The following is a 20,098-nucleotide window of genomic DNA, read 5'->3' on the forward strand; positions in this document are numbered from 1 at the left end:
TGCATTCACTCTGTCAAGTCCATTGATCTTGCTCAACAAGCAGTTCTCACGTTTGAGGAACAAAACTGTACTTGTAGTCTAAGAATCGGATTAGTCCTACAGAGAACTAATGTAAAAATAGTGGTATACAATTCTGAAAACATATATAGACAAGTTACAGTCCAGCTCAGTTTCCTGTTCAGCTAAATATTTAGAGAGAAAATGTTGAGGAAAGCCTGAAGCCTCGTGAGCGCCAAGCAGAATTTTGCTCTGTTGCAAACCAAAGCCAATTCTCTCAAAACCCCTGCAGTTTTCAGATTTTTACTCTAGTATGAATGGAAAGTCATGATAAAGTCTTGAAAATATGAACATTAAATTAGCAGTCACACTTTACTCCCAACAGTATAAACACTGTGTCTGGATGCACGTGCGTGTGACTACTTATACATATGTAAGTATACATATATATGTATTTTATAAATACAAATACATATTAAAAAGACAAACAATTACGGTATAAAGAATGTTTAATTGTAACCGCAGATGTCCTAGCCATAGTCCAGAGACAGCTAACTTCTGGGAACTCATGACCTATCTTTCTTCCAATCAAGCTGTGTATACTGGTATCAGTATGAATATTCAGACAATCTTCTTATTATCCAGAGTACTCAAAGGTTCAATACCTTAGATAACGAAAAAAATCCAATCAGTATGGATGCCTTGGGACCACTGGCAAATGCAAAGCAAATGTTTAGACAACATAGTTAACAAATGCCGATAGACTTACTTAACTCTAGATATTCAGGTATACCTATGTCAAGCTTTGGATAAGCATATCACTTCATCTGCTGACGTAGCTAATGTGATGTTATGGAGCAGAACTTGATACAAATTACCAGCATAAGTATTCTGATAGTGGTAGTATAGAACACACACAGCTGGAGGTCAAAGTTGATGACATGGCAGTCCATAGCCTTAGCACTAACTGCAGTACCATACAAAAATGCTTTGTTATATCCATGTCCAATAGAAATCCATATAGATTAGCAGCACGGACTCCAAAGCTGCAACACCACAAACCCCAACAAACAACAAAACAAAAGGGCAGAAGCACACCGGTGCATCACACCTATTCAGGTGTAACATGATGGATGCTAGGCTACAACCTGACAGGCTGATTCAGAGCACATGGGTGTGCCTGCATTACACTCTCAGGCTCCCTGCTGCAGAAGATAGGCAAGGTCACCAGTACTGGCTCTGCAGGCCAAGGAAGCTGGGAGTGGAACACAGTGGGGCAACCTGCACGAAGGCAAGGGCCCACCAATTACCTTGAAGCCTGATGGAGATCAGGTAGTAAAGTTGCTTCTGAACGTGCCCTGACCCTCAAAGCAAAAAAACCAACCCCACAAAACAAAACCCCACCCACAAAACAAACCAACTACTAAAAACCTGCATCTCTGTATCACTGCCTTAAATTATCGCTGCTGGACTCAAGTTGGCTTTGCATCTCTCCTTTTGCCACAGTTAGTTTTGGGTCTTGAGATGGCCAAAAGGCATAAGCATACTGATTGGTGAGACTGCAGTCTCCATGCACACACTGATATACAGGCTGGTGTACCACGGGCCACTCCTGATTAGACATGGGGGGGGGGTGGGGGGGGGGGGGGGGGGAGGGCAAGAGAGGCCAATTTATCACTTAGCTTGCTGTGCAACATAAAGGAATTGTGTGTGTCTCACAAAAATGAAAAGAGAAAGACAAAACTACTTTCAAAGGAGACACCCATATATAATGCTTAAAATAAGCAACACTGCTTACTTGTATACTCATTAACCGAACACTGACCTGTAGCATGCATCTGGATACAACACCTTCAGGTACCTCAGGAAACTTCTGTCGCAGGTCATGTAAAACCTGAATATCAATTTGCTGGCTTCCTTGGGCCATTCGTATATTGCCTGGTTAGGATTTTTTTCAACAGGCAGTTTTAGGCCTTAGTAAAGGGAGTACTCATCTCTTCTGTCCCAGCATTTTCTGGAAGAGGAAGGAAAGCCTTAAGACACTGAAAGCAGGTACTTCTGATGTAAAAAAAACCAAACAAACAACAACAAAACACTCCCCCAAAACCACCACCCTCGTAACCCCTTCCCAATTATGCAATAGAAGTCTGTATTTTACATCAACATTTTCCCATGTGACATCTCTGGCTAACTAATTGTCCTTCACACACTCATAACCTTGAAAATTGCCCATTTATAGACACATCTCTTGATCAGTTTCCTTCTATTTTGGTTTATATATTGAACATTATAAAATGTATTGGGAATAAAAAAATATTTGACTTAAAGTATTAAAATTCATGGTTTTAAGAACAGCATTTTTACTTAATCTAAAACACAAGTAAACACAAAGAAGTCCACATCAAAAATAGGAAGATAGTGTTCATTCCAGTTCTGAGTGTATCTACACTGTTACCTTTACCATCAGTGTTATTATTTACTATCAGGATATCGTGGCTAGAAATTCAGTGTTTCCAAGTTTCAGAATTTACTAGCAATAGCCTACTTGTTTTTCACCCAACAGAAGAAGTATTCTAAGATTATAACTAGAAGGAAATGACCCTATAACAACTTGGGTTTCTCCAGCACATTCTGTTTCTCCTTTGAAGGAAATTATGAAGAGTTATGAATAAGAATATATCACAATCACCCAATCAACACATTTATACAAATTACCTGTCCTGGTTATATAACATCTATAGGCTTTTACCAAGAAGAATTTCTACTAGTCATGTTCGGAAGAATGCACCTACGTGTTAAGCAATAGAACGGTATCCTCTTCATATAAACTAATATTACAAATAAACGTGCCCATAGAGTTTATAAAAAACCCTAAGTAGTCAACTCCAACATCCATTTACCTCTTAAGCTACCAAATCTTATTCAAACATCTCTTATCAATTTATTCACTTGCCCCTCCTCTTCTCTACCTGCTTTTCTTTTTTTTGTCTCATATTCAACATGCACTATCACCCCACGCGCTGACTCATAGCAACTTGCAGCCGACAACTGCCTCCAGTACCACGAGGCGCCTGTACATGCTGCTCCCTGGATCCCATCAGCCCAAGTTCTTTCCCAGCAATCCCACTGGCACACTCTTTGTAAGTGAAACCTATGTGCTTGTGCTTCTTTAGTTCTATGCGCTAAAAGGGGACTAGTGGGAAGTTAATCAAGGAACAATAACCATGATTTTCTAGTGCATTAACAGCACTTGTGATTCAAATATAACGTAGTGCAATGCTACAACTTCTCTTGACACTGAAAAGATGGAAAAAACCTGCAAAGAATTGATGGGAAAGCACAAGGCACATCGTTTTCAGCAGTGATTACAAGACAGGCATAAATCTATTCCAGGATCACTGAACCATTATATCATGTACTAGTCCTAAACGACTCTATTACTTGTTTTCTCTAGTTCAAACTGATATAACTACTGGTCATTTAGTAATAGGTCTGAATCAGAACGCCTCCAATAATAGCTGAACGTGATCTGAAAAGCAACACGTTAACCATTTTAACTTTCTGCCAACAATTTAAGAATAGCTCTGAAGAAAGAAAAAATGGAAACAACCCAAAACACTGTTACTCTGGAGCCTGCATCTATATGCACTACACATGGGAAAAAGCAACTTGTTAGCTAATAAAATAGTGAAGACCGCAAGTCCTAAGAATATTCCAGTAAACATCTGATCATTATTTCAGTCCCATAAATTTCATCATCTCTGAAATAATCACAACACATACTTAAAAATACAAGAACAGAAATTCTTGTTAGAATACTTAAGAGATAAAACGGATCATAATCCTACCCACAGTTTTTAGTGTACATAAAAACACAGTAGTCCACTACTGAAAACAGTATCACAACATCAAAATGTACAAGTACCAGCCAAGACTACTAGAACTGGAAACTAAGGTTATGGTATTCCTTCCCAAAATCCACATCCTGTGTATCTGACTATGCAAGTTCAGCTTCCCTTCTCTTCATGCACTTTATTAATCGACCCAGAGCCGGCCAACTCTTCAGGAGCTAGAGAGTCTGGTTCCCCCCTCTGATCTGTATGATTAAAACCCCCTGAAATAAAAAAAACCAGCTGTTTGCAAAGAGGTGACCAGTATGAAGATCTGTGAAAATAGCAGGCAATACCGGATTTTGAGTCCCACACAAGTAAAAGTACTGAGCACACATTTAACACTAGTGGTCACAGTATGATTACAGTTTAATTAGATACACATCTGCACTAATTCTGCATAAATTTACTCTGCATATACCAAGACTGCTGTCTCAAAGGGGTAGAGAAATATTGAAGACAAGAAATATTGAAGGTATCCCGTGGCTGCTGCTATCAGTATCCAAGATCAGTAATTTAAAGGTAGCATGGATACACCTAAACAAACTGTGGTCTGACTTTAAACTGAAGTTTAGACACACCTAAGAGGCTTCAGAAACTGCAACACTGGACAAGCAGAGATTAAAATATTTTGTTTCTAATTCAAGCTATACATCTGAAAAACAACCATATTCAAAAGCCAGCTGAAGCAGCAAGTCTTGGCTTACGCAACTGAGAAAAGCCACCCCAACCAGAGAGAAAAGCAAGTATGCACCTAATTTGATATAAAAAGCTGTAATTTATTTTCTACCAGAAAAAAGTATCAGGCTTCTACTCTGTTATAGAGCAAAGCTACATTAAACATAACATTAATAGGGTTAAAATAAGATAAGAATTGCAGAAGTTAAAATGAAGACATGAAACAGTCTGTAAACACGACTTCAAGTGCTGGAGTTCATTACCCTTCCCACTTCACATGCATTGGCTAGCACAATGTGCAGTATGTACATATATTGTTAAAACAACACTAAAGCCTGTTTACATTTACCCAGGTTTAAAGCAAGCAATTCATAAAGGTTTGGGAATCAAGAATACTGTTAAGTGTCCCTGAAGTCTTGGAGCAAATGGCTGCTCACTATGGCAGACCCAAAGGAAGAGCGCACAAGCTTCAGCCAGAGCAGAGCGCACTCCCCTGCAAGTACCTTTCGCAGCCATCTGCCCTTGGCTTGGATTGACAGGGACCGAGATCCTGCTCCCAACTGTTGAAAATACGCGCCCTCAGACAGAAAAAGCTAGCTGGGTTGACATTGTTCTGAAATCTTACATTCCTAAACTCTGAAAAAGTCAACTCCATGGCAGTAGTAGCACAATTTTAAAAATTAATGAACCATGCCTCACTAAAAACACATCTGTTATTTCTTCAGTGGTTTACAACCTAGACAAATCTGAGCAGTGACAAAACACTATTGATCTTACACTTTCTTTCAAGCAGCTATTAAGAAAAACACTGTTAACCAGAGAAAAAAACCCATCAAATTAAGCAATTGATTCAATTGTTTATCAGTGATAACTGTATTGCAATGCTTCTCCAATAAAAATTCAAAGCTGGCAAGATCACAGCAAGTCCAGAAAAATACAGGTTTCTCTTAACAAGAAAGAAACTGGTTTCCCTTAGCTGAGTATCAAATGCCATTTTCCACCCCTCTTACACTGAGTAGCCCATTAATCTTACTGCTAAATAAGCAGTTAACCCCCCTCAATCCTCCCAAGACCTCTTAATTTTTTTCCATCTTCTCTAACCTACACTAAAGTAATCCATACCAGAACACACTGTATTATTATCAGGACAGTATTTTCTACACTCTCCATCTCAAATTCCCTGAACAGTACTGAAAAGTTTGTATCTACTCTTAATATAATTTTCCATATTTTGTCTGACGTATCATATTGGCAAAACAGCACCTTCACAGGTCTTACAGAAAAAACTGCAAGGGGAAAGGTTCATGCATCCAGTCTTTTAGTGAAAAGCACAGAGAATAGATTAACCCCCCGCCCTTATTTAAAACATTTAAAACCAGGAGAACGTTCCACATTGTCACCCCAGTGCTTCATTTCAATAAAATACTTTGTATTCCAGCTCATTTTTCAGTGTCTGTAGTACTGATAAAACACACAATGACTGCAATTTCCATTTATTACTCTGAATTTTAAGGAGTTATTGTAATAATTTGATGCAGTTTCAAAGAAGTGCTGCAGAGAAGCTTTTCTGCATTTTCATGAGACATAAAATGACTTATGGGGCATCATCCAAAGTTTGGAAAATTCAGTTATTTGTTGGTAGTACGCGATAATTAGGAGACTGCTTATTCTTATTTTAGTAGTGTACTTTAACTTTCAGTGGCTTAGCACCAAGAAGATGCGTACAGTTAGCACAAGAAGAGCTGAAACTATCATCTTCTCTATTGTTTTTACTAAAATTACTAAGAAATATTTGTATGCATCCATCAAATGTGTCAATACGGTGGAACATGATTATATTTACTGTGGTATGGGAGAAAATAAAACACAATATGCTCTGCTCCCACTGTCTTAATTCACAGACAAATATACTCAAAGTCCTGTAGGCAGTATATTCACCACATTCACTGAAAGGTTTTTTTTTTCTTGTTCAGTTTCAATTACAATAGGTAACTCGTATGGCTTCGCTGACAATATAGCGTATGACAAATGCTTGCATCATGAATGTTAAGGTCTCACCCCAAACATCACTTAAGACAGACCTACTCCAGAGCTCAAAGATATTTAAAGATTATTAATAAACTCAAATTAACACCTGAAGTAGCAGGCCAGGAGGCCTCACGAGGCCACTCTAGCACAGACAGATTAAAAGGCTTTTTATCAATTCTTGATTTTGCAAAGGAACTATAAAAAAGACTCAGCATCCATCTTGCTATAGGAAAGCTTAAAAGAACTGAAAGTTATTTTGACAGATGCATGTCTAATGAACAGAAACGTAGCACTGTTGTCAGCCATGGAACTCAGAATCTGGCAGCAGGACACCCAGATTATTGTTAGGAAGTTATACATACCAGTGGAAAATAAAAGGCACAAACGCAAGAGTGAACAGCCAAGACTACCAGTAAATAGGCTGTAGAAGAAAAGGGTACCAACAGGAGGTAAGGGAAGCTGCTGGCAGCAACACTGTGGCTTCATTCAGAGACACATGCACAAAATAAGGGCAATACAGAATTACAGAAGTAAACTGAAAATCTATTCAAGAAATTATCAGCAGCAATGGCGACTTGGAGAAAGAACTCTTCCTAGAACTATCAAAAGTAGAGTTTACTTACAAATGAAAACTTTTAAATATTGGAGTGCAGTACAACAAAGTCATTTTTGTAGTAATGTCCATTTACTAATCCTTTTACATCCTGCTTTTCACTGTTTCAAAAAACCCTTCAGCGTGACTTTATACTGTTGAAGAGAGACACGCACAACAAAGATCCTAGTGCTCACTTATGCCAGAAATACTAAGGAATGGGAAGAATTAATTAGCTGTGTTCTTTTAAAGACTACTGGCAAGATCCCCAGATAACTTAAAAGGCTTGGCAACTGTAACATGATGGAGCTCCTGTTGAAGATTTATTCTGCGAAAACTATTGATATGAAAGTAAACAACGTGTCATCCCCCAAAAGTTATCCAGAACCACTAGTATGAGACACAAAATAAACTGCTTATCTTGTTTATTAAAAAACTCAAAGACAACAATGTGAAATACGATTCAGATGCCAAATAATAGGCTCTTACAATGATGGACCAATAGCTAGTTAAGAAAGAAATACATTTTTAATCTTCTTTCTTCTGACAAAGCACACGTTCAACAGATCAGAGACAATTCTTCAATACAAACTTTAATATTACACTGACTTGTCATAAAACACCTACAATACAAGCTTTCTTCAGAGTAAATACTGCCAAAACAGATTTTATGAAATAATTATACCTAACAATCTAAACAAAGAAGCTGACAGTCTGGAATGTTATCTGCACTTCTTGTTCATTACTAATCTTTTCTTACCACAACTTCACATACAGTTCATGCCATAAGAAATATCAAAGGTAACTGTGCAAATATTAGCATAACTGCTGTATTGAACAATTCCAGTTGAACTTACAATGCACTCATAGTAACTGAAGTCTCATTTATGGTCAGCTACCACTCTGGAAACTGCCAAGTTCAAGAGAACAGCTTTTGGAAACAGGCAGAACACTGCAACAGTAAACAGCATGCCCCTTCACCTTCCCCAAAATGAAATGAATGAAACCTTTGTATCTGCCTTTATACTTCAGCTACATCTAATAAGTAAATCAGTCTGCTTTTCTGTAGTTCTAATCTGACCACATCTGACCTGTTTCACTCACATGGCTAAAAACGCTAGAAAAGTAATCCACCTAAAAGCTTATTTTAGAAACCTGGCTATAAATATAAAAGGGTGCTGTGAATGCAGAAACAAGAGGATGTTTCCTCGTAGCATAAATGGTGCAGACTATAGATGTTGTGCGTAAGACAACTGCTGTAGTGACAGCAAATTAGATGCAACAAGTTGCAATGCAAGACCGGTAGAGGTTGCTGAAGTGCCTGTTGAGATAGCAGCCAAGGGATTTCCGGCGTTTCTTTTGGTGGATCCAAGAGGTGCAGAAAGATAAGCTATTATAGAGACGACTGAACACCCCGCCCCCTCCCCCAACCACAAAAAACCCCAACCAAACCAAGCGAACCAACCTCTCTACACTTCTCTTGGGTTCCTTCAGCAGGCCTATGTAGCACTCCAATTCTCCCAAACTATTCACCTATCTACTGGATAACTCAAAAAATGAAAAATGTCTTCTCCCCTCCCCGCTCCATGCTTGCTTGAGCAGTACCTTCCCCCACATATTTAGCTACTTTTTTTCCCATTATCTTATCCAAACACTATCAAAACACCAGGTCAAATATTAAAAAAACACTCCTATGGACCCTGCTTTTCAGTCAGACCTCAATTCTGATGCATCAACTCCAAGTTGCTAATTCTAGTGCAGGCCAGTATTAGGTCACTTGCCACTGATGATCTGCTTACATGGAACAGCTCGAACGATAAAGCATGGCTAATACAGATATTGCTAGCATTTCTTTCAGCCTTCTTTCAAGAATATAAGAATGTCTCCAGTCTACACTTAAGACTGGTAATCACATTACCAGCTTATGAATCTCTATCCATAAAACGGCCCTCTTAAGTGATACCTCATTCCTCTGGCAGTAACAAGCATTGCCAAGTTTATTGCCAGTTTATACTTACTTGTTATGTGTCAACACTCTCCCTCAGAATTAGGTTATGGGTGTATTATTGTATCCATATTGCTTGGAGAAAAGAAAAATAAAATCAGACTATAAATGCCATATTCTCCTCTTGCAACCCTACCTTTCTAGCCTCTTACGTACTGATTTCCACACCTATGAGTCCTTCCCTTTCCTTCCTCACCTATATCTGCAAGTCCTTGTTAAATGAGAAACTCCCACTAAATGTGCCTTGCAACACAGAAGAAAAAGCCATATCAAATAACAATATATCAAACAATTATATCAAAACCACAAGTCACCCTCCACTCGCTACCATCCATATCCTAAATAAATAAAAAAGGAAAAAAAAATTCAGCTCATTCACAAATAACTTTCTGGTCTCATCCTCAACCTACTAAACAGTGATACTTCTATTTAACTATTTGCCAGATCTCTGTTTCACATTGTTCTGAACCCAAACAAGAATATAAGAGGATATAAACTTTATTTCATCACATGAACATAAAACAGAAGAAAAAAAATTACAAATAAGCATGACTAAGAGTTCTCCCCCCCCCGCCATTGGATTGGATTAGACCAAAAGACTTCTAATAAATAATGATGAGCAAAATGGTAGACTCTCCAACAGTTCCCAGAAACGATCTGTTCTTATGGAAAATATATTTTAAAGTGATCACACCTAGAAGTGATTCATACCCTGAAGTATGAGTTTTCTTCCTCTAAATTCATTACAAATATTCATTTCCAGAAATAAACTTTAACACATTTCATAAAGTCTTTTTAACTCCTGGCCTAAATAACAATGTGCTGTAACGGGTCCTACAGCAAAAGCGTGCACATATAAAACATTTAAAAAGAGGTTTAATCCATCAAGTATTTCCTTAAAAACTATGAGCACTTACAAAATTTCTTTTTCAGAATTAGTTGGGGTGGTACTTTTTTCACATTGCACAAATTAAAAAAGTTACTACTTTAAAAAACAAAATTTATTATTTTTGTGGGGTTTTTTTGTTTTTACTGTGAATTAGTTTAATTCTTGCCAGGTCAGACATGATAATGTGCACATTAAAGGATTTTACAGCAGTTGTGTTTTTTTGTTGTTTTGGGTTTTTTTTCCTCCGTTTTTTCTTTTCTCCCTTCCCTTAGAGAATCAATTAAAAAACAAGGCCACCTTCCCCTACTGCAGGCCATTCTGTGGATTCTACCGAAGCATAGCTCATAGTTGACTTTTTCATAGCTTAGCAGTATGGTAGTAAACCTCATACACGAGCACCTTAAAAATGAGGTTTCTCAGATCACTACAAATAATTTCCCAGGTGTATGGTTTTATTAGAGAAAAATCTATCACAACAGTTATCAAGCTCACCTCAAGCTACTGTTACAATTGACAGTTTGAAATTTGACCTATATTTTCCACACAGCATACTAACAACAGAAATCTGGCTCAAAGCTTTGAAATTTGTAAAAAGGATTTTAATTTATTTTTAACTAAGATGAAGTAGAGGTGAGGAGAGGAAAGAAAAGCATCTCTAAGACAGTTGAGAAGGCATTTTGAATTCTTTCTACACTAATTCTCAAAGGTACACACAACCACTTAACAGTGATACTTCTCACGTTCTCTCCTGTCCACACTGTTCTTCCAAAATGCTAAAAGCTTTGCATCACAAGTTAGCCTTCTGGTTAAGAAGGGAACATACCAACTCTCTTGACCAGAATCAAATTAATCTCACCGAGTTGAAATGAAAAGGTCACAAGGAGAAAATCTAAGCATGCTGTTTTTCTTCATCTTTATTCCCTGATATATACAGAGTAAGTGCAATTAATTGCTACAAAATAACCAATGATTTGTTAGGTATTCACACAAATCTGAAAATATGGGCTCTACCCATTAAATTACATGGGGAATACATGTGAAGATCAAGATGACTGAATGCCATGTGTATCTTAAATACAGTACTTGATGAAACTCAAAAACTTTTACATCTCAGCATCTTTACAAATATATCTTGATGAAGCATTTTCTCTACCTCAGAAGTAACCATACATTTTGCATGTGTGTTGTAGCACTTGTTTCATGACAACTGTAGGATATCAAATTGAAGCAGACAAAGTAAAAACTGCATTATATAATCCAGTTAGGGTATTTTTGTTAACTACATTAATAAACTTCATAGCAACTCTAAATTCTGCCTGTATTAAGATTACAGTCTTAGCAACCTTAGTGTCAATTTTACTCAGGTAATCAATTCTCTTCCCCTTTAAGCAAATTTATTCCCTTCTTTTCTACACATCTACATAATTGCTTCCATTTGTCAGCTTCCCAAATAATGAAAAATCCATTATTAATTCAAAGGAAGGTCAAGTAGCAAGTATTAACCTTGACATTCTGAACTGTGACTGTATCAGGTTTCTTCCACAGACTAACAATATGAGAACGCAGTAAAGTATATTCCACATTTTTCTTCCCCTTCTGCATCCTCAATTTTCTACTACGGTGGCAACATAAAGCTTTCACAAAGATAAACCTCCCTGATGTCTACTGTCAAACGTAGGTATTGCTATTTTTGAAAAGTATGAATTATTTTAGTGCAACTGTTCTGAGAGTTGGAGGAAGAGAAAAAAACTTAAGACAAAAATGTGCAGATCTCAGAAAGAGGCAGGAAAACACACACCTACATGACCAGCCTTTATTAAAAAATAGTTTGAAAACAATGACATAATCTACACAGAAGTAATATCAGCTTAGTTAAGTTTCTTATTTTTTCTTCTTTTCAACTCAACTAGGTTTCCTTTAAAGTCTGGTTTTGATTGATGATTGACAAATAGAAAAAAATTCAAAGCCTTCCTAAAATGATGATTTTAAACAACCAGTTTAAAATTAATTAGATGCTATAATCGCTTACAGATTCTTTGATCAAATGCACACCAATATAAGAATTTAAGAAGCATCCACTGAATCAGATGAATAGTCATTTTAGCTCAGTGTCTGCAACAAAAAGCAGTATTTAGGAAGAACATGCAAACCTGAGGCTTTTTGTAGTACATTCCTCTCATTCTCTCAGTGTATACAACTGTGTGATCAAGGAAATTAGACAGCAGATCCCTGCTTATTCTCTTTACAGACCTGTTGACAACATACTCATCAAATTCCTTTTCTTAACCTGTTGAAATCATTTGCCTCCACAATACCCTGTGGCAAAGGATTCCAGAAGTTTACTGCACTGTGCATTAACAACAACAAAAAAAAGGATATAATTTCAAAAAAATCAACTAAAAATCTTCCTTACACTCTAATTAGTTGTCCTATAAGCTTTGAGTGCTACATCGTTCTAAGGCTTCAGGATTTGGTGAGTAACAGTTCTGCATTCACCACCTTCATGAATTTGTAAGCTTCACTCATAAACCCTCCATAAAACCTTCACCTCTCTAAACTGATCCAAGTTCCTCCTTGAAAGGCAAGAGCTGTCATCTTGATTAAAAAAAAATAAAATCTTCTCACTATCTTCTGTAATACAAACACATCCTCCCTGAAATATGGGGACCACAGCACCCAGTATTCAAGAAGGCGTCTCACCAGGGCTTTACATGGGAACAAAAAGACACAATTTCTCATGTCCTCAGTATCTTTCTGATGATGCCCAACACCTCTGCAGGCTCTTCTGGCACATTGAGCCAATCATTTCTGGCAACTGCCATGAATCCAGGTTCTTTCTTCTGAATTGTAACGAGAGTTATGAATATAGTACCTATAAGAATCACAGGGCCTATTACACACCGCAAGACTGCATACTGCAACTTTATTCACCTATTCCTACCCCATGCTCCCACCTATGCTTCTCCTTCTCCATATATAGTTCCCTAAATATCAGTAGCTGTGGAAGTCTAAAATGTTTTCCAATGTTTTATTACTACCTAGTTTGCTAAGTAGGAAATAGCCTGGCAAAAGCTGCAAAAGAAGTAAGAGTCATAGTCGAAGTCCTTAGCACCTTAAAGTCAGAAAAAAGTTAAGCTTGTGATACAGTCTGTTGTACATGCTGGTTATGACCAAAGTAACAAGTAGGGTAACAAACATCCAAAAACGTTAGCTTATTTCTATCTCCTTGCTTTCATGAATTTTAATCACTACTTTACAACAGAAGTATTCTAAAAAGAGCTGGCTCCAGAACAGTTTGTAAGGTTCTAGTTTTTATATCTGACTTCAGTCCAAATCAGATCAAAGTCTTCCTTGAACATGCTGCCCCCTAAAAAGCTGTAGATGTTCAGGGAACTTGCCAGGAACCTACTGCCAACAGCAGCAATAAAATGGACATGAATGACAAGTTCATTCAATAGCTTCAGGAGCCTCTACAGTAGTTGAGTCTGGGCCAAAGGGGACTACCCTATAGCCTAAGCACACAGAAGCCCATCTCAAAACCTCCTGGCTCCAAACACCCTCTCGATATTATGAAACCACACTCCAATTAGACCTGGAGCTCCAGATCCTTCAGACTTCTGGCTCCACCAACGAAAACCACAGTCCAGCAGAACTGGCTGCTTCAGAGCTGTCAATGTGAACTCTACAGTCATGGTAACTTCACTGAATCCAGGCATGATTCAGTTTATGATTGCCAAGCTCATATTTCATTTAAAAATCTTCAGCTAAATGAAACAGACATCTGATGAAACAAGAATCATGACTTCTAGGAAACCATAACCCTAGGTATTCCACAATTCTTTTTGATAGTGATTTCCCATTTAAAACCAGAACAAGACAGCACACAAACTAGGTATCAAGCCTCCCAAAGGAGGCTGATGCATGTGATTCCCACCTGAAAAGCCACCATGGGATGTCACCATATAGGAGGTGGCACATAGGAAAAGCATGATATTTTTTGCTCTTAAAAGATCACACGACCAGGATTATCTCAGGCTTTCTTAAAGCTCTCTTCAAAATTATACATAAACAATTTAACTTTAGAAGACAGGAATATGACTTAGATAAATACATTTAGATGGAAACAGTTTGAAAGTGGATTTTAAAAAGCACAAAGAATATAAAATCCACGTTGAAATACTGAAGTAAAAAACAATTGCTGGGTTTCTTACCAAGGAGCCAACAGATTCTGTGAAACAATGTATTTATGCCTTAACATACAACCACTGTAGAGATCATCCTTTATTACAGCATTACTACAAAGTTTCTCACAAATAAAAGTTATGCACAGCTTGCTGCTACTCTGCGTATCATAGCTCAACAGCAGCAAGAAGTATCATCACTTCAGAACTATAAAAGTACTATTGCTACACCCTTCTCTGACTCAGAAGACTGTTACCAGAGAGGCATTTCAAACCCAACCAGTTTGAAGCAATTAAAACTCAGATTTATCCATGAAAAAAGTTTCACAAAAAAATCTTCAATTTCATAACTGAAACTACATTACTGTTTTTCCTATATTGCTAATTCAAAGATGCAAAAGGCTGAAGAAGTGCCGAGTTACATGCATGATACATAATGCTTTTGCTTTCATAGTGACCTACAATTGTTAGATGTAAAATTATCCACTTGTCACATTTTTGCAGCAGTGGAAAGTCTAAGAGTGAATTTTGTTCTTTTTTAATATTTTGTGCCTTTTTAATATGTTTCCACTGAGAGTATTACCATATTTCTTCAAAATTCATACAAGAACATAAACAAGACAAGCCCTGTTGTGCTATGTTTTAGCAGCTTGCCAGGTAGTTCAATTTCTGGTATGTAATTTGTGTTATTCAATTCACAGCAGGAAGCTCTGGGAAGCCTCTGCCCAGGCAAATATGTGAACTTCAGCAGTTCAATACAGAGGCCAGCAACAGCATTATAAATCTCAAAGCTTCCATCATTATGTAACCCAATTTTAAGTGGTTTTGCTTATGACTACATTGGTATCTGCAAGATTTCTGTTTCATACTGATGCTAAAGCAAGTACCCCTAAAAAATGCCAAGAAGTTCAATTATCCTACAACTGTAAGCCAGAAATGAAGCTAATCAGAGATCAAGGGACATGACAGCATTTTAAGAGGAACACTGCAGAATCAAAGTCTCTCAGCAACTGCCCATTCCTACCAATGAACAATTCTGAAGAAGGGGTAATGGTTTTAAACTAGAAGAGTGTACGTTTAGACTGGACATAAGGAAGGAATTCTTTACTGTGAGGGTGGTGAGGCACTGGAACTGGATGCCCAGAGAAGCTGTGGATGCCCCATCCCTGGAAGTGTTCAAGGCCAGGCTGGATGGGGCTTTGAGCAACCTGGTCCTGTGAAAGATGCCCCTGCCCACCGCAAGGGGCTTGGACTAGATGGTCTTAAGACATCCCTTCAGACCTAAAACATTCTATGAATCTTTATCAGTGATGTCCAAACCAAAGGTAACTGCAGTTCTTTTAACTGCATCAAAATCCAATGCATTAAGTAATGCCTTAAAATTTTTTTCCCCTACAAGTAGACAATGTTAGAAGTTAGACTGTATAGCAAGTTGTATGCATACAACTATATTAGAAACTTATTCACAAAATCCTGGTAGTAATAAGGTATGTCAATTGTTTTCTTATTCACATTATATGCTGTGTCCTTTTTTCTAATCTGTGCATTACAGTTTTCCTTAGAGGAAAGAAACGCCTTGCTTATAATTTTGGCCTAAACTTATTATAGCACACCTAGTGTATCAACAATGAGATTTTCTGAAACAAAAAAGCTCAACCCAGATATTTTTTAGTAACAAGGTGAAGCTTTCTTGCTACTTTGAAAGCATTAATTTGTCGAAAAAAATCATAAACCGCTTGCATCTCTCTTTCTTAGCTGCACAATGTACAGGCTATTTCCTGGTTTTGCGAGAAAGTTTTTAAAATTACTTCCCTGACTCCATTAAGCCAGTCTCCATTTTTTACTTTTTAACATAAATTTCTATTAATTTTTTACTTTTTAATTGAATTTCTATTTCCTTAAGTTATACAACCCCAGTCTAGACAGTGACTCACTTCAGCACAAGCTTGCCACCACAACGTGGCCCAGCAAGACAGTGGTGTCCCCTGTCAGGGAACAAAGGTACAGGAAGCAAAGATCTGGAAGTCCTACTTCAACAAAACCTGGTCTCATCCTTAAGAAACTGACCTAGTCAGCATGGGGCTGGGGGGAAGGGAAGGAGGGAGAAAAGCCAAGGTGCAATACATAAAACATATTTTCATTGACCTCCAAAATATAGGCTATGATTTATCCCCTTCTTCCATCTTCCACATCTCACTGCTTTTTTTCTTTTCTTTTTTATTTCCCTCCCCCCCCCCCCCCCCCCCAATCTCAAACATGTATACAGCTATAGAAAGAAACAAATGTGAGCACATTTCAAGTTCAGGACTAGTTGCACCTTTGACACTCTCTCCAGTTCTTTACACATGTTCTTATTTGAAAGATGTTCACCTTTGGCAAGAATGGTGCTCCCCCTGCCCTCAACTCCTTTATGTCTCTTGGACCAGGTAAGTAGGTAACTTTAGCTGTGGTTTAGACAAGCATATGAAACAAATACAGAAGGTGTTAGTACAGCCTTACATGAATTACCAGTAAGAGTGGCAAGTGGTTGTCTGAAGGATGACAGTTCAGTCCTCTTACTGAAGATTAAACATAAGGGTATAAGGGAATATAAGGATATAAAACTAACTGTTGCCATAAGCAGAAGCTGGAGAAACAAAAATTCCAAGTCTGGAAAACTGATTTGGATGGAACTACGGTCTCTGCTCTAAGAACTACAAGAATCTTGTTTTATTTATAAAGCACCCAGAATAGTCAAGCAGTTAAGAGATCTCCCCATCCTTCATTTAATCTATTGCTCTAGGGGTTGTTACTACTGTAGCAAGGGTAATACTAATGCTAATGCTTCTGAATGCAGTTGTCATGGCACAGGGACAAAATTCCCTCAAGCCATACAGTTAGCAGGGAAAAAAAAAAAAATCACTTTACTAAATTTCTGATCCAGCCAATGAGATGCAGTAATATTTCACAGGGCAAGCAAGAGGTCTCTAGCTTCAGGAATTCTCATTACCAAATTTTAAAAATGAGCTTCTGACAAAAGGTATATTATAACAATAACAATAGGAAAAAAGTCTTTAAAATTCTCATTTCCTGCTACAATAAGGCTACTTACTATGAACAATAAAACTGCTATGAAGAATATTCCTGCTGGGTCTTTGCCCTCACAGCCATGTTACATACTGTTCATCGTATTCTACAAATGAGAAGTCAGACCAATGCAATAACCAAATAAAAGACCTCAAAAAACCTTGAACATACTGAAGGCAAGCTAGATCTAGTTGTGATACTCAGTATTAATTATAACCTTAAGGGTAATTCAGTCATGTCATGATAGCCAAACTCCAGAAACAGTGCCTTTGTTAAATATATCTTGGTTTTAATTAGTTATTCTTCATATGTATCTTAAATTGGTATGAGGTGTTCAGCAGTTGATACCTCTACTGCAAAGCAGGCTATATTAATGGGGATTTAACTCAGTAAAGACTTTAAGTACACATCCACATAAGATAACATTACTTTTTGCCAAAAAAAAAAAAAAAAAAAAAAAAAAAGAAAGGTCAAGTACTGGGAAGCTGAGTAAAAAAAATCAGTAACATCACAATTAAGCCATACGTATTTGCATGCATATCACTCAAGTCCTGTCTAACATCATGCAGTAACTCCACAGTAACACCAGGAATAGAATTGCACACACTGATTTCAACACATTGGAACGCAACCAGAGACAATTTCTCTCTTCTTATCATACTGCAGCTCATTCATAATTTTTCTTTTGTATTTCACTAGGCAAAACACTGCATTTCAAAACTAGATCATTTTCCAAACAGTCTTATCAAAGCAGTCTCTTTGCTGATCTCATTTTAAAACAGCAGCAATTCTGACTTGCTAAACAAGAACTCTTCCAGGTCATAGCATCAAAATCTCCCATTTCCCATACACTAAGCAGGCACTTAGAGGGGAATACTAACATTTTGCAAAATTTTATAGCAAAGTCTCTCCTATCTGTGGCAGTCATACAACCAGGAACTGTGAGCACTGGTATAGACAATGTGCACAACCCCTGCCCCCATTCAGCTTGCTGGAATGTCGCATTTCACTGTGATCCACAGACTACTTTGAGAAGGCTTGGTTTATACAAAACACCACTCGGAAGAAAAGCGCTGGAAGGGAAAATTTACTGAGCAGTACTGCTGGCTTTAGAGAGGTTATCTGCTTAGACGAAAGCAAAAAGATACCAAGGATAGCTTGAGCAATAGCATTTTGAGCAACTGTAAACTATTACAAATTACAAACTGTGTTATCTAAGAGCAAAATTAATTTGCCATGTATCACCTTCAGCGTTCTTTGCTATATAGTATAAAGTTACCTGTACATTAAAAATGTACATTATACACCACATACAAGTGTGGTTTGAAGCTCTGGTGGCGGAATCTGTGATCCCATTTACATGAAAGCCATTGCTCAAAGCATTAAACTGGATCATCACCAACCCACAGCTGTGTTTGGACTGTTAGTGCACTGTACTAGAAGAAGCAACAAGCTGTTTTACTTCCTCCTAGCTGTCACGTATAGCCACATCACACAATGTCCTCTTAGTAGTCATATATAGTCCTTATCACCCAACAGTTTTTGTTTTTCAAGCCACTGAATTCACATGCACAGTTTAAGCCTCCATTGCCACAAACCAAATGCTTCTTCCACTCTTGTTTCAATGAAGATGTAAATGAAGTTTAAGTTGCTCGACTTCTATTTGTAACTCAGTATCGTTAATTAACCAGCCAATTAAGATTACACTGTGGAACTATCATTCCTGGTATATCAAAGTTTCCTTATGAAATACTAATATAAAAATCATTCATATGTGTAATTTAAGTAGATATATGCAGGCATTGTATGATGGTTAAGACAAGAGGCAAGTTTAGGACAGTCTGAAGCCCAGGCTCTCTCAAGGGCAAGATCGCTATTTTCTCTCCATCAGTACCTCGGCTGGCACTTCTCCTTTCTCCCTTGATCAAGTACTTGCACGACAAGATTAGATTACTTATTCAGAATACATTTTAGTCTACTTAGTAATCCCATTTTTGGGGGCTAGGTTAGTTTTAACCTAAATCAGCTTCCCAGCCTTGTTCACCACTCTGTCAGTCAAATGCTTGTGTCAACTGGAGCAACACAGGCTGGCAGAAGCTGTGCCAGCTGAAAATCATTCTCAGAACTATGATCTGAAGGTTAAAAACTATTTCACAGAATGCTAATGCTTGCCTTCTCGCCTGATGTTCTTCCCTAGAGGAAAAGAAGTACTATTTAGTGCCAAAGAAAAAAGCTTTTGGAATGTTTTTTAGAAGTATGTCTAGCAAGACAAGCACTTTTATTTTCATTTACAATCCAAATAGAAGGAACACAAAATTAACAATTAAAGAGATAGCATTTTCAACCTTACCCACAGTCTAAATTATGTGGAAGATTAGCTACTTGTTTTTAAAATACACCATTCACAGAGAAACTGGAAGTAGCTTTGGACTGTTAAAGAAAGCATCAAACAACAGAAAACAAATAGTTCTATTTCACATATACCAGGACTTGAGAAAGTAGGCAAACAGTTGCTAAGCAGCAGAGGGCTAGAAGCATCACATCAGTTCTTAATGTTTCACTGATCCTATGTTTGATAAATGATTTTGCAAAAAACTTTCTCTAAGTATTTTCTCAAAGTAACTAGCCATATTTCAACAAAAGTATAGTTTGAACACTTATTGATCAAACACTACAACTAAAGCAAATACAGATGCTGTTAGCGTCACAAGTAACAAGTATCTGCATGTCAGTAGTCTAGAGCAAAAGAACAGAGAACAAAATAAAACAGAA

The 20,098-nt window shown here is 37.5% G+C and overlaps 1 protein-coding gene across 4 annotated transcripts in view; it reads right to left on the minus strand.

Annotated features, from left to right (window-relative positions):
• Window positions 1-20,098, minus strand: part of TAB2 (TGF-beta activated kinase 1 (MAP3K7) binding protein 2) — a 67,105-nt gene that overhangs the window by 17,987 nt on the left and 29,020 nt on the right. For 2 of the 4 annotated variants that reach the window (XM_037391357.1, XM_037391358.1), the window contains exon 2: window positions 1,823-2,011. In XM_037391357.1, coding sequence (XP_037247254.1) covers window positions 1,823-1,924 — 102 coding nt within the window. In that variant the 5' untranslated portion in view covers window positions 1,925-2,011. Of the gene's footprint in view, window positions 1-1,822; window positions 2,012-9,203; window positions 9,226-20,098 lie in introns of those variants that run through there. The other 2 variants (XM_037391360.1, XM_037391361.1) reach the window with 2 other exon arrangements.

This window comes from Falco rusticolus, chromosome 6, assembly GCF_015220075.1.
Source record: "Falco rusticolus isolate bFalRus1 chromosome 6, bFalRus1.pri, whole genome shotgun sequence".
NCBI lineage: Eukaryota > Metazoa > Chordata > Aves > Falconiformes > Falconidae > Falco > Falco rusticolus.